Genomic DNA, 22,457 nt, shown 5'->3' with positions numbered 1-22,457 from the left:
GATCTAGCGTGATTTCGGGGATGGATGATGGACACATCTAGACGGCTTTCCATCTATTGACTTGAAGTCAACCAATGCCCACAAAGTCCTGAAGTCTTCCACTTTGGAAAATAAGACTGATGATGAAGCGCGATTGATAAGCGGGTCATCGTCATTAACGACTATCACTTGACTAACAACAGCTTAATCAGTTAGAATCATCTCACAGTTGATTGATGAACCTGGTCATCAGGTTGAGCCAACATTGTGAGGCATGTATGTTTGTATCAGTAACAAGAAGTTATATTTCAAATCGTGAATAGTAACTTTCTAAGAGGAAAATTGACTTCTGACCTATTTATAGTTAATAATTTCTCCACGTGATTAATAACCTTCGTATAAAAATTCGGTAAGTGATTATACTAAGTGGTGAACTCAAAGTGTTGCTCTGGCAAAAACGATTTATACTAAGCCTCCGTTTGTTTTGCGGATTATGTGACATTTCTGGAAAATATTTTCTAGGAAAATGACAATATTTTCCGGTGTTTGGCTGAGACCTGAAAATGAACTGGAAAATATTTTTTGTCGTTTAGTAAGAAAAATCTCATTTGATCTTTCTAAATAGACATACATTATTCGGACGCTAGTGACTTGTGCATGGGTAGCCAAGGAACCCGGCACAGACACCGGATTCTCATGCTCGGATCCCCGACTCTCGAGCACGAGCACTGGTCTTGGGTCCATGGAAACTAAGCCCAAGAATTCGGTGGCCGTGCCTAGCTCCTTAGCACCCCTGCTCGGGTCTACAGAGACAGGGGCTAGTTATCTGCGCCTGAGCATGGGTCTACACTCGCCAGGCCTGGCTTTGATGAACCGGGGGTCCGGCATCTCGGGCACAAGCATCAGCATCAAGGTCCTAAACTCGGCCTCCATGGACCTAAGCACAGGCGCCGGGGCCCTAGGCCCAACCACGATGGACCTAGGCACGGTCGCTGGGGTCCCAAGCACATCCTCAATGGACCCGGGTCTGGGCGATGGGGACTTGGACGTGGAGGTCGGGGTCTAGGGCCCGGCCTTGATGGACCCAAATGCGAACGCCGAGGTCTATGGCCCAAACCCCATTGGACCCTGGTCTAAGCACTAAGGACTTAGTCTCGAGCATCCAGGGTTCGAGGCCCTGCCTCGATGGACCAAAGCACAGGCATCAGTGTTCCGAGCCTGGCCTCTACGGACCCAAGCGCGGCGGTCGGGGTCTCGGGCATGGCCTAGATGGACTCGGGCCGAGGCGTTGGGATTCCGAGCCTAGCACCTTGCTAAGGTCCCAGGAACGAGCGCTAGGTTTTCCATGTCCAAGGGTAGAGTTTTTGGTACACCCGATAATACCTAGTTAAATTCTAGAAAATAATTTCTGATTCTTTAAAGAGGAAATCATTTTCCTGAATTTAAGGTTTAGTATGAAAACATTTTCTATTGACTCATTTTCTAAGCTATTCAAATGCCGGAAAATGCAAAAAAATATTTTCCGCGAAACAAACGGAGCCTAAATCTTCTTTCAACATAGTAACTCTCCAAGAATGCCCGTATGTGTGCTCAACCTAATAACACTTATTCTTCAAAATAAAAATAAGTATGATATCAGATGACAACTGCGATTATCCACTTTATTCCCTAATTTATTCAACATTTTCCAAACTAACTAAAACTTTAATGTTGCGTTTAGTAGTTCGGATTTGAGTCTAGATAGGATAACAAATTATCCTATTCGGTGTTTGGTGACGTTCTCCGGATTGGATAAACCCGGATGCATCCGGATAAAATGTCTGATATGAAATCCGGCCTAGGAGGTAGGATAAGACTGGATTGGATATAAAATTTAAAAATAACTAAAAATTCATATTTTATCTTTTAACAAAGTGATAACGTAACACTTTGCATATTGCTTCGCTGGCATCGGTCACACGAGGACCATCACCAAAATTACCGATTATCGTCACTTCCGACCACGGCACGATAGCCGTTACCTCCAACCATGCCGGTCATCGTGTTCTGACGAGTAAGGGTGAAAAGGGGTCTAAAGACGATTGTTGTGCCGGGTTTGCATAAATCATCCTTTCCACCTTAATCACATACGTCCTTCACGTCGAGCCGACCTTTCACGCATGACTCACGAGCTAGCTGTTCACCTGCTGGTCGACGACAAATGGCCTGCACATCATCAGCTTCTTGGCGACCACGCTCTCAAGCGTAGAGTTCCATCTGCACCGTGGTGCGAAACCTCCTCTTGTGAGCCCATCCCTCAACGCACACCTTCTCTGATGTCACCTCTTAGCAGCTTTCTTTGGCAGTGGAGTCCGGCCGTACGACCCACGGGAAGTGCCTCTCGCTCTTCACGAGGCCGTACAAAATTTCGTGAACTTGTGTTGGTTGAGAGACATCATGCTCCCAAGGTTGACTTCCTAGAGATGTGGTGGAGAGGGTTTAAGTCTCAAGTTCAGTAGGAGGGGCAAGGATTTTCAAAGATTTTTAAAGATTTTCAATCTTATCTTTAGTTGCGGATTCTTGAAGATTTTCAAAGATTGTTTTCAAATATTCTAAATCCCATCTTAGGTTGCACTAAATATATGATAGGATTTTTTTACAACCCAGGGATATGTAGAGGATTTTAAATCCCCCTTTATCCTATCCTATCCCAATCCAAATCCAGACAATCAAACGCAGCCTAATAGTATCTATGCCTGTAACCATTATTATAAATCTATTTATGTTTTTTTTTATCGGTTGGTTACATCTAACTATGTTCTGCTCTAAGAGTTTTCGCCTACTTAAAAAGAAAAGAAGCTAACATGCAAGAAAATGTACTGAGAGAAATTACAATACTGAATATTCATTTAAGTGACCACCACAAATAAGCTTGACCATATGTTATATTAAATGATTAGTTTCTACTTTCAAAAACCCCAATAATTTTGTTCACATACAAAAAACATACATCTGTTGTCCCGAAAAATAAGGCAAAAAAAGTGCATAAGAATCTATAAAAGATATTATTCCGCCTTTGCAACATTATGTCTATAATATTAAGCCAAAATCTTATTTGAGACTCGCTCTTTCTTTCTCTTCCTAACGGATTGCATAATCCGTAAGCCTTTAATTTTATGTAACGTGACATTTTCATCATGAGATAGTTAGGGTGCGTAGCCTTTAGCAAAATGCAAAGGAATTTAGGTGAAATGAGTTTTTCAAAATACAAATAGTATTTGGTAAAGTGTATTTTAAAAACACATTAAGAAGCAACTTATTAAATTTTGTAAAGGACTTTTGCTTCTTCTTTTTTTAAATTCTTGAACCATTTGCCGGCGGAACTCAATTGCCGGCGAGCCAAATTGGCCGCCGACCAAACTCGCCTGAAGTCGCGCGACCCAGGCCTCGTCACAGGTCGGGCAACCTCAGGCTAGGCTAGCCGGTGCTTGGCTTGCCGGCAGCCAAATCTGGCCTTGCCGGTGGCCTAAACCCTCGCCAGTGACATCACATAAGGTGAGGATATTTTCGGAATTATGAAGTTGAGCGAGGGCAAAGTTGAAAGAAAAAAATTATATTTGTATTTCGAAAATGCTTAAAACTCAAAGTACCTCTGGACCTACTTGGGCTAAAGGCCTTTAGAGGTTTTTGAAAATGCAATTGCATCTTCTCGACTCTACAAAAAAAATTGTCACACGGTGTTTGCATTTACCTTAGGGATTTTGGAGGTCAAAGCCCTTTAGCAAAGCAATTCCCAAACAGAGCCTTGCACTGTATACTGCCACATTTCGATATCTGTGTAGATGGGATGCCATCTTGCATGCTCTTCAGCTTGAGAGTTGTTGATTGGGGAAGGACCATCAAGAATTTTACTCCAGAAATTGTTCAGCAGGGGAAGATGGTGATCCTTTAGCCACCAATTCTCCTACAACCTCAAATTATGGTAGAGTCATCTTCTGGAGATGAGAGTGACTCAGACATTGAATGATTCACATTCTGGGCCTGAGTTATCTCAGTATGGGATATCTTTTGAAGAATCAAATCATGTGTGTTCTTCTTAGCTACAGTCTGCACAGGGAAGGAAGAAGAACCGAACGAGCTCAATTCTCCTTCCCCATCGTGGAAGTACCAATTCAGACAGAACAAAATAAATAGTTTGGAGACTCCATTGCACAATGGGAAAAATTTGAAGGATCTGATTAAACATTTGGTATTAGTTCATAGACTTTTGGAGCTTTTTTCTCAATGATTTAGTACCAATCAAAATTGTTAAATGCTTGAGAAAGTACTTCGTGGCGATATCAAATGTTAATTCCCGTCATGATTGTTGATTTTCCCTTGTAATGCACACCTGATGACAAATTGGGTTGCCTCATCTAGGAGGAGAGAACTTGGTAAACCGTGTGTGACCAGGAATAATATGGAACTTGATAATAATGAAGACAGATACAAAAGAAAAAAAAATTCAAGGACATATTACACAAATATCTATATGTGGCAGTATACAGTCTAACTATCTCATGGTGGTGGCCGTCGATGGCCGCGTTGCCTGAATGGCAACAGCCCCTCCTTCTCCCTCCATTTGATGTTTCTTTTAAATTTTCTAATTTCATCATTTCAGGTTTTATTTATCCTAAAATTTCGAAAACAATTTGTACATTTTAATTGCCACAATAAGATGTCACATAAGATGACAAGTCAGCATTTAACGGCGGCATCAGCATCTCCATTTATGTTTTCGGCGGAAGGACTGACTCGAACAAAAAAAATCATATAGTTTAGGGACTTAATTGCATAAAAGAAAAAGTTAAGGGACCTGAGTAAACATTATTCAATAATTCAGAGATCTTCGATGCCTCTATCCCTAAATTGGTTATGCACAGTTTTTCTATTCTATTGATACTTATAAGTGTATCATATCCAATTTTTTGAACAGCGCTATTATTCTATTCACTAACAAGTTTTGCTCTCTCTATCTATTTGGAGGAGCAAAAAGACATCGAAAGCAATCGCGCATGGGACTCGTATGAATGTTAATCCACTTTCTCCACTTGTTTCGATAGTTTTGAATATGAACCCCAATACAAATATGATTGGAGATATTGATAACTAGTAGTCCACGCTGTATTCGTCTGATGACGCAATATATGACATACAGAAATTAATTTACAATATTATTAATTGATTAAGTAACATGACACTGTTTGTGCTTCAATAAATAAATATTGTTCAATTATCTAACAAAAGTAAAAAAAAAAAAACGCTCTAACATTAATCAATTGTATAAATCGAACTTTGTATCACTAGAATTCCTACATGGAAAATTTTCTCAGTACCAAAGACGAGCATCGACCCAAGGAGACGTCATTTAATGTGAACCCGCAGGTTGAACATTTTATGGTAGGTGTGAGTTCCTCATGTAAAACTTGGGGGTAGGTAGTTCGTCGCTTTCTCTCACCCTTAGTCTTTTCGGGAAAAAGAGCTTGAATTGAAATTCATATGGAACTTATCAACCCGAGCGTAACCCCAAACTTCTTTGAAAAAAGCAAATAAAGAAAGAGAAAATTCTAAAAATCCCCATGAAGAGGTGTCAATATTTCACGGTTCCTCCTAATCTCGACACGGGTTTAAAATATTTCTAAACTTGATCGCTTTGACCCAATAATCCCATAAAAAAATGTAAAAAAAGAAAACCCCAATTATTACCAACTTTGCAGATCATAAAGAAAAAGTCACGATTTCTCGAGTATAGATATAAAAAAAAAATTTGAAGATGGGAGATCAGTGCAGATGCGAGAGGAGAGCTACAAAGAGAATGTCGATTTGTGGACTAAAGCGAACTTAGCTAGGTGCTTTCTTGTGTGCGAAGGAGTACGGGATAAGGTTGATTGAGGTTTTTGTTTTTTTGTCTTCTTTCAATTCAACGGATTAAGGGTTATGGCTGTTCTTAGACCAAAGTGTCCCCGTGGAAGTTACAAAATGTACACGCGGTGAGCGCATCTTTATGAACCAGTTGTTATATTTAATCGGTAATGAGCGCAGGACTTGTTGGGTCAAAGTGATTAAGTTTAGGAGATTATACTGTCAAAATGATCAAACCCAGTTCGGTGAGTATTTTAAAATATTGTCAAGTCTAGACAAAATTGCGTAAAAAAAAGGGTTAATACCACGAAAAATTCTAAACTGGTACACTTGTGACACATTTACCCCAAACTATTTTTTTAATCATAAAAAACCCCAAACTGGTACACCTGTGATAATTTTATCCTGAACTATTTTTTTGACCACCAAAAACCCCAAACTGGTACACCTGTGACAATTTTACCCTGAACTTACCACAAAAAACCCCAAACTGGTACATATGTGACAATTTTACCATGAATTAAAATTTTAATATTATTTTTTTATTTTTTTCGAATTTTTATTTATTTTTTATTCTTTTCGTTTCTTTTTTTTTTCATCTTCAAACCCTGGCCGGTCGCCGGTCCGGCGACCGGCCAGAAGCGAAAGCCGGCGAGGGTGGCCCTCGCCGGCGTCGGGCGAGGGTCGTCCTCGCCCGCCCAGGGCAAGGGCGACCCTCGCCTGACTTAGGCGAGGGTGGCCCTTGCCAGATCCGGCGAAGGCCGCCCTCGCCGGCGTCGGGTGGCCCTCACCTAACGCCGGATCTGGCGAGGGCGACCCTCGCCTGCGTCGGGCGAGGGCCGCCCTCGCCTGAGTCGAGTGAGGGTCGCCCTTGCCCTGGGCAGGTGAGGATAGCCGTCGCCCGACGCAGGCGAGGATAGCCCTCGCTCGACGCAGGCGAGGGTCGCCCGACGCAGGCGAGGATAGCCCTCGCCCGACGCAGGCGAGGGTCACCCTCGCCAGATCCGGCGTCGGGCAAGGGCCACCCGACGCCGGCGAGGGCAGCCCTTGCCCGATACCGGCGAGGGTAGCCCTCGCCGGATTCGGCGAGGGCGGCGCTCGCCCGATACTAGCGAGGGCGGCCCTCGCCGGCTTCCGCCTTTGGCCGGTCGCCGGACCGGCGACCGGCCAGAGGTTGAAGGTGAAGGAAAAAAAAAAAGAAAAGAAAAGAAAAGAAAAAATTCAAAAAAATTCATAAAAAATAATATTAAAAATTTGTTCGGGGTAAAATTGTCACATGTGTACCAGTTTAGGGTTTTTTGTGGTATGTTTGGGGTAAAATTGTCACAGGTGTACCAGTTTGGGGTTTTTTATGGTCAAAAAAATAGTTTGGGGTAAATGTGTCATAAGTGTACCAGTTTAGGGTTTTTCGTGGTATTAACCTTAAAAAAAAGAAAAAGGGAAGTCACTTCAGGGATAATCGAATCAAAATGATGAGGTTAGAGGACATTTCGAAATAGGTTGAAGTTTAAAGTCGTTTGTCTTGCCGAAAAATACTTTCTTCATTTTTCGGTGTTTGATTGGTTTAGAAAAATAAGTCAACAAAAAATGTTTTCCTATCGAAACTTAAATTCAGAAAAATAATTTCCTCTTTAAAAGAATCGGAAAATGTTTTCCAAAATATGATTAGGTATCGGCGCTTGGACCCGAAACTCTGTGCTTGGGTACAGAAACTCCAATGTTAGTTCCTGGGTCCCAGCATTCAGGACCAGGCCTCTGATAGCCAAGCCTAGGACCACGGTGCTTGGGCCTAGGCCCCTAGCACACCTCGCCTGGGTTGAACCCCTGGTGCTCGTACTCGATGCTCCGGCGCTAGAACTCGGATTGATAAAGGCTATGCTTGCTTCCTAATGCTCTAGCTCTGGTTCCAACCCTTAAGCCCAGGTCCACAGAGACCGTACGCGGGTTCTCAACGCTCAAGCTTGGGTCCTTGGTTAATGGAACATTTATTCTTATAAAAATATTTCTTAAAAAAAACGAATTGTTAATTATTTTTTATTTTTAAAAAATCGAATTTTTTATTATTTTAAAATTTTGTTTTCTTTTCTATTTCTTTCCTTTCCTCTTCTTTTCTTTTTTCTTCTTTCCTTCTATTTTTTCCTTTTTTCTTTTCTTTCTTTTCCTTCCTCTGTCGACCACGTGCCTCGACAAAGGTCGACAGCCCAGTGACCGGCCAAGATGCAGGCCGGTGAGCTTGCCAGCCTCGATAGGCTAGCGAGCTTGAGGCTTGGCCAATCTCGGAGAACTTGCGGCTCGGCTGAGGCCATCGACGGGCTACAGGCGTTGGCTGACGAGCTCGAGCTCGAGCTTGCGCCTTGACCTCGCCTCGACCTTGACGCCTTACGACCTAGCCCTCAACGTCACATCTCGACCTCGCTGGATATGGCAAGGCTCAAGCTCGCCCGAGGCTAGCGAGCTTGAGGCTCGCCTATGGCTGTCACCAACCGGTCGCGGCAGAGGAAGGTGGAAAAAGAAAGTGAAAGAAAAGGAAAAAGAAAAAGAAAAGAGTAAAAAGAAATTTTAAAAATTCGAAATTTTTTTAAAAAATAAAAATATTAAAAAATCCGATTTTATTTTTTCCCCGAGACAGATTGAAATTATTTTCTAATGAAATTCAAACATCAAAAAACGTCTTGGATCATAGATTGCCAAATAAAGAAAAATTAACCGTATTCTTGAAAATAATTTCTTGAAAAATATATATTTTTTTAACCTGGGGAAACTTTCACAAAGGGACGCCAATTAATTGGTTCTCGGAGATTCTCCCGAAAGGAAAAGAACTTGAACATGAATATATGATTTTATGGTCTGGTCGTAGCCAAACAAGGCTCTCCTTAAACCCTACTTGCATCCCTCCCACGAAGCTCGACCCCTTCTTGTTCAAACCAGAGACATCCCCATCGTCTCCTCATTTCGAGGTACCTACATTGATCGGTCCACGAGCTCTTCACTCCATGGCCTGCGCTTCTCTATCCAAGCCTCACCGATGGAAACCAGCACTCGCCCCGCGCGTCCCCGGAGCCTCTCTGAACTCTCGGCTGCTCCGTTTCTGCAGCTCGACGGAGCAACCGACCCCCCCGGGGGCCGATCATACACCTTCGGAGAACGCTGCCCCGCGCTCGCAGCCTGAACCCAGAACCCAATCCGAAGCCTCCGACGCTGTGGGAGCTCGGGAAAGGCCGAGGCAGAGGACCCCGCGAGGTAAGTCTCGGAACCCAGAAAAGTTAGAGGACATTATATGTAGGATGATGGCTAACAGAGCCTGGACGACCCGCCTCCAGAACTCGATCCGGGTTCTGGTCCCCGAGTTCGACCATTCGCTCGTTTACAATGTCTTGCACGGGGCACGCAACTCGGAGCACGCGCTCCAGTTCTTCCGGTGGGTCGAGCGGGCCGGGCTGTTCCGGCATGACCGCGAGACCCACTTGAAGATAATCGAGATCTTGGGCAGGGCTTCCAAGCTCAATCATGCCAGGTGCATTCTCTTGGATATGCCCAAGAAGGGTGTTGAGTGGGATGAGGACTTGTTCGTCGTGATGATAGAGAGTTACGGTAAGGCGGGCATTGTTCAGGAGGCTGTGAAGATGTTTATGAAGATGAAGGAATTGGGTGTCAGTAGGAGTGTCGACAGCTATGATGCTGTGTTTAAAGTGATTCTCAGGCGCGGTCGATATATGATGGCGAAACGGCTCTTTAACGCAATGTTGAATGAAGGGATTGAGCCGACTCGTCATACTTACAATATCATGATCTGGGGGTTCTTTTTGTCTATGAGACTGCCTACTGCACTACGGTTCTTTGAGGATATGAGGAGCAGGGGTATTTCACCTGATGCGGTGACATATAATACAATGATTAACGGTTATTATAGGTTCAAAAAGATGGAAGAGGCAGAGAAGCTGTTTGTGGAGATGAAGGGAAAAGATATAGCGCCTACTGTTATAAGCTATACAACCATGATTAAAGGGTATGTTTCAGTTGGGCGTGTCGATGAAGGGTTGAGATTGCTTGACGAGATGAAGTCATATGGCATCAAGCCAAATGACGTCACCTATTCGACTCTTTTACCAGGGCTTTGTGAAGCAGAGAAAATGGCTGAAGCTCGGTCCATTTTGAAAGAAATGGTGGATAGATACTTGGCCCCCAGAGACAATGCAATATTCTTGAGATTATTGACTTGCCAGTGCAAGTCAGGTGATATGGATGCAGCTGTCGATGTACTCAAGGCCATGATTAGGTTGAGCATTCCAACAGAAGCAGGCCATTATGGTATCCTAATCGAGAACTTTTGCAAAAATAATGCATATGATAGAGCAATTAAGTTGCTTGATAAACTTATTGAGAAGGAAATCATATTGAGGCCACAGAATACTTTGGAGATGGGACCTGAAGCATATAACCCGATGATTCAATATCTTTGCAATCACGGGCAAACGGGAAAAGCTGAAATCTTTTTCCGACAGCTGATGAAAAAGGGTGTCCAAGATTCAGTGGCCTTCAACAGCATAATTTGCGGTCATTCAAAAGAAGGGAATCCTGATGCTGCTTTTGAAATCTTGAAGATAATGGATAGAAGAGGGTTTCCAAGAGATGCGGATTCTTATAAGTTGCTCATCGAGAGCTACCTAAGGAAAGGTGAACCGGCTGATGCAAAAACGGCTCTTGATAATATGATGGAAAGTGGGTACGTTCCAGATTCGTCTGTTTATAGGTCAGTGATGCAGAGTCTGTTTGAGGATGGTAGAGTTCAAACCGCGAGCAGGGTAGTGAAGAGTATGGTAGAGAAGGGGGTGCACGAGAATATGGATTTGGTCGCTAAGATTCTGGAAGCTCTCCTAATGAGAGGTCATGTTGAGGAAGCTGTTGGGAGGATCGACTTGCTAATGCAGAGCGGCTGTTCACCTGACTTCGATAATCTTCTCTCTGTGCTTTCAGAGAAAGGGAAGACAATTGCTGCTCTTAAACTGCTAGATTTTGGTTTGGAGAGAGATTGTACCATCAACTTCTCGAGTTATGATAAGGTTCTGGATGCTCTTCTAGGGTCAGGGAAGACTCTCAATGCCTATTCGATTTTATGCAAAATCATGGAGAAAGGAGGGGTTTCAGATTGGGGGAGCTGCGGTGATCTGATCAAGAGCCTTAATCAGGAGGGGTACACAAAGCAAGCAGATGTTCTGTCTAGAATGATTAAAGGAGGTGATAAAACTGGCATTTACAAGAAAGGGAAAAAACAAGCAAAGGTTGCAATTTGATTTCCATTGCCGTGCATTTTGGTCCAGTCAATTTTATTTTCTTGGTGAGGACCATTCATGCGAATGCTCCCGTTCAGTGGAAGTTTTAAGCTGCCCATCCTGAATGCTAGACTCTCACTGTTGAGTTCGTCGGAGTTCAATTCTGATCTTTAAAAATGCAACTTAGCACTGACCTTGTTTTTTACTTTTATTGCTGCTTCTTTGTGAGTTTTTTGAATAATATATTTTTGGAGCCATTTTTTTCTGATTAGGCGAAGCTTTTGGGCTTAATAGATTTGGATCATTGGACGGGTTAGTAAACTGTCTTGGTGTAAGCTTCAAGTTGCGGCTATACATTGAATTTATCCCTTTTGCACATGCAGTTACTACTTTTTGTTGTTAGCAAATCAAACTAACATAAGTGTGCTTATTTATTTCATTTTCATTCAATCAGGGTTTAACCGTGTCTCTCTCAAAATATCAGTTGAACTGTAGCATTAATTTTTTAAGAAGATTAGTGATTCTAGTAACTAGTTGATCCTCTAGTGATGCTTCAGTGCACTAATTTCTCAAGTTCAAGTAGTTTAGATTAGTTGAGCTAGGAGTGTTTTGTTGGTTGTATCTGTATCTTCATTATTGATTTGAAACCGATAGTGTTTGAGCTGGTGCCTTTCTGATCAGGCCATTGAAATATTAAGAAAAAGAGAATGCAGGAGGGGAAACAGAAAGTAGGGATGAACCCACTTAGTTGGTGCACTTTAGAAAATTGCCGCAATTCATTTATGATCTGAAGCAGATTGCCTCATATTTCTGTTCTTTAGTCAGCAAATTGGTTTTAGATAATGGATGCAGATTGTGGATCCTGTAAGATGGTCTTCCTGTTTCGTAATGCTTTTGAGTGATAACTCTCTTTCCAATTTACTTTCATTTGGATGGCGGTCCTCATGTTAATGTGAATTTTCAACTCTTGATGCAGTGTTTTTCTCATGCTCAAGCAGTGTAAGACCACTGTATGTTCTGCTTCTCTTGAGACTTAGAACCTGCAGTAGCTTGTATAAGCCTTCACATTTTGGCTGTCATGTAGAAAGAATTTTTTCCGTATGATAATATAACCTTGAACTTTTTTTTTGGGTCCTGAATGAGCTAGGAGCTCGTTCATGGGCCCAGAAAAGGCCCACTCTGGGAAGATGACCCGATAAACCCCCATATCCCAGAGATGGGAAACCGCCCCACCTCCCCATTACCAGAAGGAATGGTGGCCACTAGGGCAACCCAACCGTGACTTATTTTGATGGCCTGGCACCAATTGTAAAAATGGCATAGAAAGCTGATGCAGCATGAGTTTTTGGTGTCTTATGTCCCACTTGCTTTCGTCTTCTCATCAAACAGCATCATCTGTTGATCGCTGAGCTTGAAAACTTACCTTGCAGCTCAGTGGGAATGCTTGATTTGCGGTATACATGAGCAAAAATGTTCATCTACTTATGCCTCATCCATAATACTGCTAGGCCTTCCTTTACAGAACAATCTTATCACTCTGTTCCACTGACTCTTTTCCTTCTGATCGCTATTTTATTTAGTTTGCACATATCTGAGTTACCTCGGAGCTCTAAGTCCTTTTTGACAGGCTGACATAAATATTAGAGCCTGGTAAGAGTAGTTTGGAATCATCTTGATTGGGTCCTAACTCCTAAGGGATTAGTTGTTGTTTTTGTTGTTCACTTTTCGCTTTAGCATGGTTTTGGTCACTCATGCGATGCTTATTTAAATTTATATGACTGATCGTCCCTCTATAACTTTACTCCTAGTAAAAGCGACAATCATTCTTGCTGACACCTGTTGTTGAGGAAAACCGTGTACCATTACTAGACAAATGAACTATTCTTGCCTCAGAATGTGTACATTTATTGTCATTTGCTTGCAGTAAACAAGAACTGTCATTAGTTACTGATTCGATATCAGCATAAAACGCGTTATAGACCTTACATGGTGTACTGTATACTCGGTCATCCTTAAGGGTCTCAAATGGCACTTTGATGGAAACAGAAAATTATTGATGGTTGCGCGTATGATCTTTTCTTGTCTCTCCTTTTCTTGTGGGGATTCTAATGCTATGAATTCCTCAACAGAACGAATGTTCTTGGCTGAAGTGATTCTGTTCATCGTATTGCTCTAACTTCTCAACTGTAACATTCCATCTTTACCAGCTATCGGTATCCATGTATCGTGTATAGATTCTCCAACCAAAGCCTCTTCTTGTGTGGAGCATTGGACTTGAGTTCGTTTAAATGATGGTTCAGCAGAATGATATCTGGCTCTGCAGGGGAGTGGCTTCTCTGGAACTGGTCTACATGAATTAGAGCTGTGTTCAGTTTCATACTTTGTGAAGCACTAATCAGGATTCACAACTATTACAAGCGGCTTTATGTCTTGTTTGCAGATGTTCTGATGTGATGTTGGGTCGACTTAGAAGTTTTTTTCTGATTCTAAGACGAAAGAAAAATAGCTTTGTGCTTGCATCATTCTTTTATGAAACCAAGGTTATGCTTTGTTAGTTGCGATGGTCATCTATTTTGGTAGCTTAAAAGTCTCAAATGTCTTCTCAGTATAAATTTGCCCATGACCCATTCCGCAGATGGGTCTGGATATGCAGGGTCGACTTTGAGATCTTTTATGTACACAAGCGAGTTGTAGATGGAGCGCACAGGTTATAGCAACACAAGCCATGAGATGTTTCTTAGTTACAATTGCTGCATAACCCTTTGTGTTCTTGACGGGATTTCATATTTTGGGCGAGAGTAGTATTAGTATTTCGTATCTGGGGACTCCATTGCTGAGAGCTTCATGTTTGAAGCAATTTGATGCAACCTTTTTAGAGCCTGTGTGGTTCTCCTCTGTGTTGGTGTCTTCGACAGTTAGTACTAACTTGTAATGCCGTCCCCCACAGTGAAGCATTACATCCACACTACCAGGTACAGGACAGGATGATGCAAAATAAAAGATCTCAGTCGTACTTCACATGCAGTGCATTTTCGATCGAGTCGTTGCGTAAAATATTCGGTGAAGAACCGTTCGTATTCATTGAGCGGACCGTGGCTTTTCTATTGCCGAGCTTTCGAGACCTTGTCCCGGAGTTTGTATACATGTCTTTCTTCATTCCTTTTCCCGGTTCATGTTAGTCCGGAAGGTCGCTCGAGTGAAGATGATCTATCACTTGATGGTCCTTTCTCAGTTCTCACGTTTTTATTTACCGAGTGGGAATTATATTTCTAAGTAATGCGACTGTTTTGTTAAAGTTACGTTCAAGGCGGATTTGTTTTCAACTTCAGGAAGCAACATGGTCTTTTTGTTCTTCTCATGAAGTTTGGCTTTCTTGCATCTCTTGTCTTCTTCAAATTGTTCAATAAAGAATTCCTCTTCATTCAATTGGATTCCTGCATTGTCCGTATATATATAAATTTTTGTTCAAGTTGCTTCTTTCGGCGAAATTGTGGATAAAAAATGCTGATGTGACTGTCAAGATACCGTTAAATGCTGACATGATATTTTATGCGGCATTAAAAAAATAATAATTTAAAACTTAAAAATAACGAGAAAAGAAAATAAAAATTAAATTTCCTGCATCATCTATGAATAAGGAAGCCCGAAATCTTATCATCGCATTTTAATCGAGATTTTAGCAGCAATCAAGAAGTTTTCTCATGTAAAGATGCATTCAAAAGTTGATGGGAAACGCGAGTCTAGCATTTAACCTCGTTTAAAGTCAGTTTGGCGCCGGCCATGTAAGATATCACATGTTGCTTATAGTCCGTTTATTTCGCGAAAAATGAACGATTTGGATAATATTTTCTTTAAATTGATTGGCTATATTGCTTGGAATATTATCCAATAAAAAATATTTTCATTATTGATAATAATTTATTCCTAAATTTTTTTGTGAACAATGAAAATATTTTGAGTTAATACCACAAATGAAAAATTTACCCAAAACTAATTTTTTTGACCACAAAAAATTTCAAATTAGTACATTTGTAACAAAATTTACTCCCAAACTAATTTTGTGATCACAAAAAACCTCAAAATTAGTACACTCGTGACAAATTTATCATTCATTAGTTTTCGTTAAATTGGATTAATGGAATGAAAAATCACAAACCGGTACACCCGAAAAATCCCAAAATGGTATACACTTCAACTATCATGCACCATCCAGCTCATCAATTTGACAGTAAAATTTGACGGAAATTAATGGATCACAGATATATCAGTTTATGGTTTTTGGGATAAATTTATCACATATATACCGATTTGAAATTTTCCGTAGTATTAACTTAAATATTTTTTGCCATTCATATATATATATTAAAATATACAAAGGATCATCATGTATAAGAAAATGAGCTTTTCGTGAAAGAAAGGGACGTAAGGAGAGGCCGCGCGGGAGAGAGAAGACAACGTAGTTGGGAAGCGTGTTGTCGGCGTTCCCCTGCCTCCATCTCATCTCGTCCCCTCGCCTGCTCCGTGTCGTCCCCTCTCCAACTACTACTCTTCTCTCTCTCTCTCTCTCTCTGTGGAAAATTCTTCAATAAGAAAGGAAAAAAAATAAAATGGTACAATCCCATCTTAATTGCCCAGAATTCACTCTCCCATCACACCCACCATCTCCCCCGAAGCTGTGCAGCCGAACCAGACGACCCAGAAGAAAGCGGCGGCGGCGGCGGCGGCCATGGCGAGCGATTCGAGCGCGGCCCAGCTCAAGTCGGACGCCCTGATGGAGCAGATGAAGCAGCACCTCTCCACCGACGCCGGCGAAGCGATCGTCAAGAAGATCGGCCTCGTCTATCAGATCAACATCGCCCCTAAGGTCACTTTTCTCTCTCTCTCTCTGGGTCTCGCTCTTGCTCGTTTTCGTGCTCTTTTTCCGGGCGGATTGTGCGCGTTTCGTACCCTTTTGCTCTCGAATTCCGGTTTCTGATTCTGGGGTTGCTCGGTTTTTTTTTGGGGTCTCGCAGAAAATTGGGTTCGACGAGGTGGTCTACATCGTGGATCTGAAGAAAGGAGAGGTCACTAAAGGTTAGCGTTCCTCCTGAGTTTTTTCTTGAGGTTGGTTTGATTGCCAAGCTCCGTGGAAGATTTTCTCTACGAAAAAGAGAAGCGTGCTTTAGCATTCCTGAGATCGTTGTTTGCTGCCGTTGACTTTGGACTTTGTGGGTCTAGCTTTTGATAGAGTGTGCAATGCAATAGAGTTAAGAGTTTTCAACTTCATGGCTTTTTACTACCAGGATTGCTTGCGTGGCTGAGGTATACCGCCTCTAATCTAGTAGACCTTGACCTGGTCTATGTAGAGTTAAGTTTGCTTATTGATTGATCCTGCGAGAAAAGACACTCCCTTGATATAATTTGCCAATATGGTGTCTCTAATATCTAAGGAAGTTGGGGGTGGCAGAGAGAAACCCAAACTCACGCACCATGAGAAGTCCTTTTAAACAATGTGATGTCGCCAACTTTGAATGGACATCCAACGTTGTGATCCGTCTGTTTCACTGATTATGGTAATTGTCCGTGCTTTCATTAAGGAACTTCTGTAAACATTCCATAGTGAAGTTGCAAATGGCTATATTACAGTGTTTAAAATGTACTTATGTATATAATAAGAGCATAATTATGTGTTCTGTATCTTTATTAAGTCATGACATGGAAAAATATGGCATTTTCGCTGGATTTATTTTTCCATTTCACAGATCCACATTGGGTTTGTTAGAACAGTCAATGAACGGTTGCCTCCTTTTTTGGTAAACAAATTAGAAAAAAATTTTCTTTCTGTATCTTGCATGACTCATAGAATGAATGTTTTGCCGTTTATTTGTGTGGGAATTGGTTTTTTGCACTTAGGATTCATGTCTCAATTTACTCATGTTCTTGGTATTGAACTACAGGACCATATGAAGGTGGAAAACCTGATGCTACTTTTTCCTTCAAAGATGATGATTTTATCAAGGTTGCCACAGGAAAAATGAATCCTCAAATTGCTTTTATGAGGTACTGTATCGAGTCTTTGGATCTGGGCGGCTTCTGTTGTTTCCTCTTTGGTTTTTCGTGCTCAGTCGTGTATTTTGTGGGCTGTTGATTGATGCAGGGGAGCAATGAAGATCAAGGGAAGCCTGAGTGCAGCGCAGAAATTTACCCCTGACATATTCCCGAAGCCATCAAAGATGTGAGCAGTTCAAAAGGGTCTTCATTCCTAGGTGGTGTGTCCCCTCTCGTTTCGGTGGGTAAAGGGGGAAAAGAATTAGAAGATTATTCCAGCATCACAAAAGTGGAAGTTGTATGAACTAGTCCTTCACATGTCTGTCATGGTAATGGAGCGACATTAGTACTGAGATATGGAACTTGATGAGGGACTTTTCTTCTCCAAGTTCTTTTGCATTTGAAGCTCTGTTAATGCTTCTGTTGTTTTGCTCTCTTTTTTTTTTATACAGCACAGTCTTATGTTGATTTATTCTCTTCCTTTGAGTAGAAGTACATAATCTATTTTCCACTATCTCGATTTCGCTCAAATTGCTAATGTACTATGTAGGGCTTTTACCAACTTCTTGCGTGTTGTTCTCGAGCCACTTTTGTGTGGTTATGGGATGTTTTAAGGTGATGGGACTAAGGCATTTTCAGACTTCCTCTTGCATTTGCTTGGCTTCCGAAGAAGTATGGAGCAAATACACATCTGCTTCCGTGTGACTTTCTCGATACGTGTACTGAGTAACATTGTTTTGGCCGACTGCGTATTTTTTATGGATTTGCTGTAATCGTGAGCCGCTGCTCTTTTCATGCCTTTTTCAGCTGTACCATCAAGATTTAGCCTTCTTTTAATCACCATTTCTCTGACTTTTATGGATTGACAGGCTTCTCAATTATGTGAATAAATTACCCGGATGACGGGCATCTCGTTTTCAGGCCTGATTATTTGTCACTGAGATGATAGGGCATCTCTTGATGTATTGCCTCCACATATGTCGAGCTTGCAAGGATGTGAGGAGGACATGCGTAATTGCTTAGAGAATTGTTGCTTTGTAGAAGTTTTCCTTCGGACAAGTGACTCTCCTTTAAGTCTTCGTCCTGTAAATGCCAATTAAATCAAAATTTTAGTGCATGTGCTTTTTCTGGGTATGGTATGTTCTGTTTCCCACAGCTCTCAGACGGGTTGCGGTAGTGTAATGTGCCCGACTTTGAATCTTAAATCTTGCCAACTGGGAGAACATTGCTGGGTCATTCAGGAGTGCCGCATCACGTACGCCTAGAACAATGGACACGCCACGCAACGACATGCTCTTTGTGGCCACTGAACCCATAATACCCTATAAATTTCTCTCTTTCTATTTGGGGATGCTGTTACCATCTAATTTCTGGCTAACCCTGTTGCCTAATCCAGTTCTCTAATCGCAGGGTCTCGCTTGAAAGCGAAATGTTGAGGGATAGTGTGAAACCTTGACCGACCTCTGAGAAAGATGGGCAAAAACGAAAGCAAGAAAGGACAAATCTTTGACCAAACGAAGCTTCGCTCTCTGTTCTTTCTTTCTTGGCACGATTCTCAAGTCAATTCGAACTTCTGAAGTGGGACGCGGGTTGCGCGACGTGCCATTTACGTTGTATTGTATTCACTTCCTGTTTTCTTGGCCGGCAGACATTCTTAGCCAACCCCATCTTGGTTGCTGTTGGCCAAGTGGAATATAATGTTGGACTTTTAATCCGCGTTAGAGCCCCCCTCCTGCTTCACTTCCACGCCCGTTTCCCTAAGTTGTCCGGTTCCTTTCGATTTGTCTACAGTCTTCCTCTTCACACGCCTTGACATGTCCAGTCTAAGATGTCCATGGCATAGCCGACTGATTCCCTCCATAAGATCAGAGAACAGAAAAAGAAAGGGAGCATATGATGATGAGTTCTCGCTATCTCTTCTGGTTCTTCGTTCTCTCTGTCTCTCGCCTCGCCGGCTCAGCATCCCCAGCCTTGTTATTTCAGGTGAGATAGAGAAATCAACGTCTTGTTCCTCGCGCCGCTACAAAGTAACAGAGAAAGCAATAGTGATTCGATTTATATGCTTTGCTTGTTGAATTATATGTCTGACTGTATTTCTGAACAAAGGGGTTCAACTGGGAATCTTCGAAAAAGGAAGGGGGATGGTACAATTCGCTCAAAAACTCGGTACCGGATTTGGCCAATGCCGGAATTACGCATGTGTGGCTTCCTCCGCCGTCTCAATCCGCCGCTCCACAAGGTATATCGCCATGCCCTAACTCTTAATAACGCTCAATTTCCTTTTACAGTTGCACTTGCTTGCTGTGTAGTGATGATCGATGAATATGATAGTGATTACATGCTGAATCATCATAATTATTAGTTCTGGACTGCTTGGCCAGGATGAATTGATATTTGATACATTCGACAATCTTGGATCAAATTCAACCGTGTGGTTTCTGAGAAGAAATAGACCCTCAAAAGAAATCCTCTATATGAACATTTTGTTCCAAGGTAGAAGCTAGTCGGACTCTCATATTTTGATGAATGTCATCCCCCTTTTCACTAGGGTACTTGCCGGGACGGCTCTATGATCTCAATGCTTCCAGCTACGGGAATCAGGACGAGTTGAAGAAGCTTATTGATGCTTTCCATCAAAAGGAAATCAAATGCCTCGCCGACATAGTAATAAACCACAGGACGGCGGAAAAACAAGACAGCCGAGGAATATGGTGCATCTTCGAAGGCGGAACACCCGATGATCGTCTTGACTGGGGGCCGTCTTTTATTTGTCGCGATGATACTGAGTACTCTGATGGCACAGGGAATCTTGATACAGGGGAGGACTTCAAGCCTGCGCCTGACATAGACCACCTCAATCCGAGGGTGCAAAAGGAACTGTCTGACTGGATGAATTGGTTGAAGAGCGATATAGGATTTGACGGGTGGCGATTCGATTTCGTAAAGGGTTACGCCCCGAACATCACCAAAATCTACATGATTCAAACTTCGCCGAATTTTGCGGTGGGAGAGAAGTGGGACTCACTCTCTTATGGACAGGACGGGAAGCTCACCCCGGACCAGGATGCGCACCGCCGTGCGCTGGCAGATTGGGTCAATGCTGCAGGCGGGGCTGTCACGGCATTTGACTTCACCACAAAGGGGATCCTTCAGGCGGCCGTTGAAGGGGAGCTCTGGCGGTTAAAGGATTCAAATGGGATGCCGCCGGGATTGATCGGCCTGCAGCCAGGAAGCGCCGTGACTTTTGTCGACAATCACGACACCGGATCCACGCAAAAACTCTGGCTGTTTCCGCCTGAAAAGGTCATGCAGGGATATGCCTACATCCTCACCCATCCCGGAGTCCCATCCATTGTAATGTCCCCTTGCTCTCGTTTCATCGACTCATCTCACTTTTGTCCTGTGTCTGATAACTAATGTACTATGTTTCTGTCTGAATTTTGCCATTTACATTGTGTTTTGCTCTATTATAACCTCAGAGAAGTTCATCTATCTGAACTTATGCCATTCATTAACAAGACACATGCTGCTTGTACTATGGCACCATATGAATTTGCTGATTTCTTTTTTTCAATCCTACCTTAAGAAATGATATTTCTACTTGTGCAGTTCTATGATCACTTCTTTGACTTGGGCCTGAAGGAGGAGATTGGCAAGTTGACGGCGATAAGGGCGCGGAACGGGATTAACGAGAAGAGCAGCGTGAAGATCTTGGCTGCCGATTCTGATTTATATGTGGCCAAAATCGACGATGGAGTGATTATGAAGATAGGGCCGAAGTTTGAAGTAGGAGACCTTGTTCCTCCCAATTATCAGATTGCTACATCTGGGCAAGATTATTGTGTGTGGGAGAAGAAGTGATGCTCAGGCAAAACTCACGAAAAGTAGCAACTGAAAGAGCAATTATAGGCCACATCGCCAGAGTTAAATAAAAAATTTACAAGCGGTCTTATGCGCACCGTACGGAAATAAATGAAAGTATTTCTTTCCGCAACCCATGTTATTTATATAAGGTTAGCAAAAATTCTCGACACGACTCATTTGTATGATACGACATGACACCATACGCAATTAAACATGTTTAAATTTGGCATGAATGGGTTCGTATTGACCCATTTATAACACTTTTAAAATCATATCTTAGATTGGTTGACCTACTTAATCTGTTTAGACACGAATCAACCAACTTAGGTTAACGGGTCATTTGTTATAACATGACATAGTTAGACATGTTTTAACACGTTTAACACTCACATTTAAAGACTTTTTTTATTCTTAAAAGTTTATATGAATAACATCCAATAATTATGATAAGAAGTTTGTTCTTAAATGCTTGTCATGATACGGCATGACATGTCCAGGATTTATCGTTAACTAACCGTCATCGTATATCGATAACTATTATGGTCCTCAATAATCATCATGTCTCTTGACCATCAATAGCTCATTGATACCGAATTTGTATCGGCATCATGTCGCTTTTCAACAATCGTGTTTATTGATTTCGTTATCAACAGTTCAACATTGAGCTTCATATTAATATTATGTCGATTAAGGGAACTTGGTTATTTTTTAGTGTCGACATAATTCTTTTAAATATCGGAAAAGCCCAAGTGATCACCCTTCAAAGGTTCAAATAAAATGCCAGTTAGACTTTTGGCTTTCATACTCTACTCTAGTAGTCACTTTATCTTCAACCTGTGCCAGCATGCTCCCAATTGTGATTTTGGTCGTCAACATTTGAAGTTTCAATGACTTATCTGATTTATGTGACATCAAAACAGTATATCTTATTAAGTATTCCTTAACTCGATCAAAGGCAAATTGCTATTTTTCTCCCCAAACAAATTTTTCTTAATTTTTTTAATCGAAGTAGAGAAGAAAATGTTTCCATTTTTCCCAACAAGTTGGACATAACCTGACATTAAAAAGTTGATATTTCCTATCACCATTTGTAACTGTTTTTTACTTGTCGGTCCTGGTAATTCTAGAATGGCTTTGGCGATATTTCTATCAATTGCAATTCTTCTTTGATTAACCATAACCCAAGAAAATTACCAGCTTTTACTCCAAAAACTCATTTAAGGGGTTCCATTTTCAATTGATATTGTTTCATCCTAATAAATGCTTGTTCAAGATAGAAACTTATCTTATTAGATTTAACGATGATATCATCGATATCTTCCATAAACTTGCCGATCATGTCATGGAAGATGAAGTTTATTGCCCTTTGATACTTAACTCCAACATTCTTCAATCCAAACGACATCATTATCCATTCAAATGTACCAGTTGCTTTTG

General features: G+C 41.8%; 3 protein-coding genes across 3 annotated transcripts; all 3 read left to right on the top strand.

Moving 5' to 3' along the window:
• The first annotated feature begins 8,686 nt into the window (after positions 1–8,686).
• Positions 8,687–11,511, top strand: LOC115680863 (pentatricopeptide repeat-containing protein At2g37230). The gene has a single exon (XM_030604708.2). It carries the CDS (start codon positions 8,694–8,696, stop codon positions 11,148–11,150), a length of 2,457 nt encoding a protein of 818 aa, XP_030460568.2. The 5' UTR covers positions 8,687–8,693; the 3' UTR covers positions 11,151–11,511.
• Positions 11,512–15,731: 4,220 nt separating this feature from the next.
• LOC115680869 (sterol carrier protein 2) lies at positions 15,732–17,581 on the top strand. Its single transcript, XM_030604712.2, has 4 exons — positions 15,732–15,993; positions 16,142–16,202; positions 17,066–17,168; positions 17,266–17,581. The coding sequence occupies exons 1-4, from the start codon at positions 15,856–15,858 to the stop codon at positions 17,345–17,347; spliced, it is 384 nt and encodes a 127-aa protein (XP_030460572.1). The 5' UTR covers positions 15,732–15,855; the 3' UTR covers positions 17,348–17,581.
• Positions 17,582–18,855: 1,274 nt separating this feature from the next.
• LOC115680866 (alpha-amylase-like) lies at positions 18,856–21,189 on the top strand. The gene is made up of 4 exons (XM_030604710.2): positions 18,856–19,139; positions 19,263–19,395; positions 19,705–20,510; positions 20,766–21,189. Exons 1-4 carry the CDS (start codon positions 19,050–19,052, stop codon positions 21,015–21,017), a joined length of 1,281 nt encoding a protein of 426 aa, XP_030460570.1. The 5' UTR covers positions 18,856–19,049; the 3' UTR covers positions 21,018–21,189.
• The last annotated feature ends 1,268 nt before the right edge of the window (positions 21,190–22,457 follow it).

Source organism: Syzygium oleosum, unplaced genomic scaffold (assembly GCF_021117445.2).
Source record: "Syzygium oleosum isolate NSW1041296 unplaced genomic scaffold, Sole_v2.1 Sole_v2.05, whole genome shotgun sequence".
Lineage (NCBI taxonomy): Eukaryota > Viridiplantae > Streptophyta > Magnoliopsida > Myrtales > Myrtaceae > Syzygium > Syzygium oleosum.
This window is presented reverse-complemented; position numbering and strand designations above follow the sequence as displayed.

What these genes read in the sequence shown, in the direction of transcription:
- LOC115680863 (XM_030604708.2), top strand. Translation starts at nt 8,694, where the DNA reads ATGATTTTATGGTCTGGTCGTAGCCAAACAAGGCTCTCCTTAAACCCT.
- LOC115680869 (XM_030604712.2), top strand. Translation starts at nt 15,856, where the DNA reads ATGGCGAGCGATTCGAGCGCGGCCCAGCTCAAGTCGGACGCCCTGATG. An exon ending in GAAAGGAGAGGTCACTAAAG is followed by an intron (nt 16,203 to 17,065) that starts GTTAGCGTTCCT and finishes ATTGAACTACAG; the next exon opens with GACCATATGAAGGTGGAAAA. An exon ending in CCTCAAATTGCTTTTATGAG is followed by an intron (nt 17,169 to 17,265) that starts GTACTGTATCGA and finishes TGATTGATGCAG; the next exon opens with GGGAGCAATGAAGATCAAGG.
- LOC115680866 (XM_030604710.2), top strand. Translation starts at nt 19,050, where the DNA reads ATGATGATGAGTTCTCGCTATCTCTTCTGGTTCTTCGTTCTCTCTGTC. An exon ending in CCCCAGCCTTGTTATTTCAG is followed by an intron (nt 19,140 to 19,262) that starts GTGAGATAGAGA and finishes TTCTGAACAAAG; the next exon opens with GGGTTCAACTGGGAATCTTC. An exon ending in ATCCCGGAGTCCCATCCATT is followed by an intron (nt 20,511 to 20,765) that starts GTAATGTCCCCT and finishes CTACTTGTGCAG; the next exon opens with TTCTATGATCACTTCTTTGA.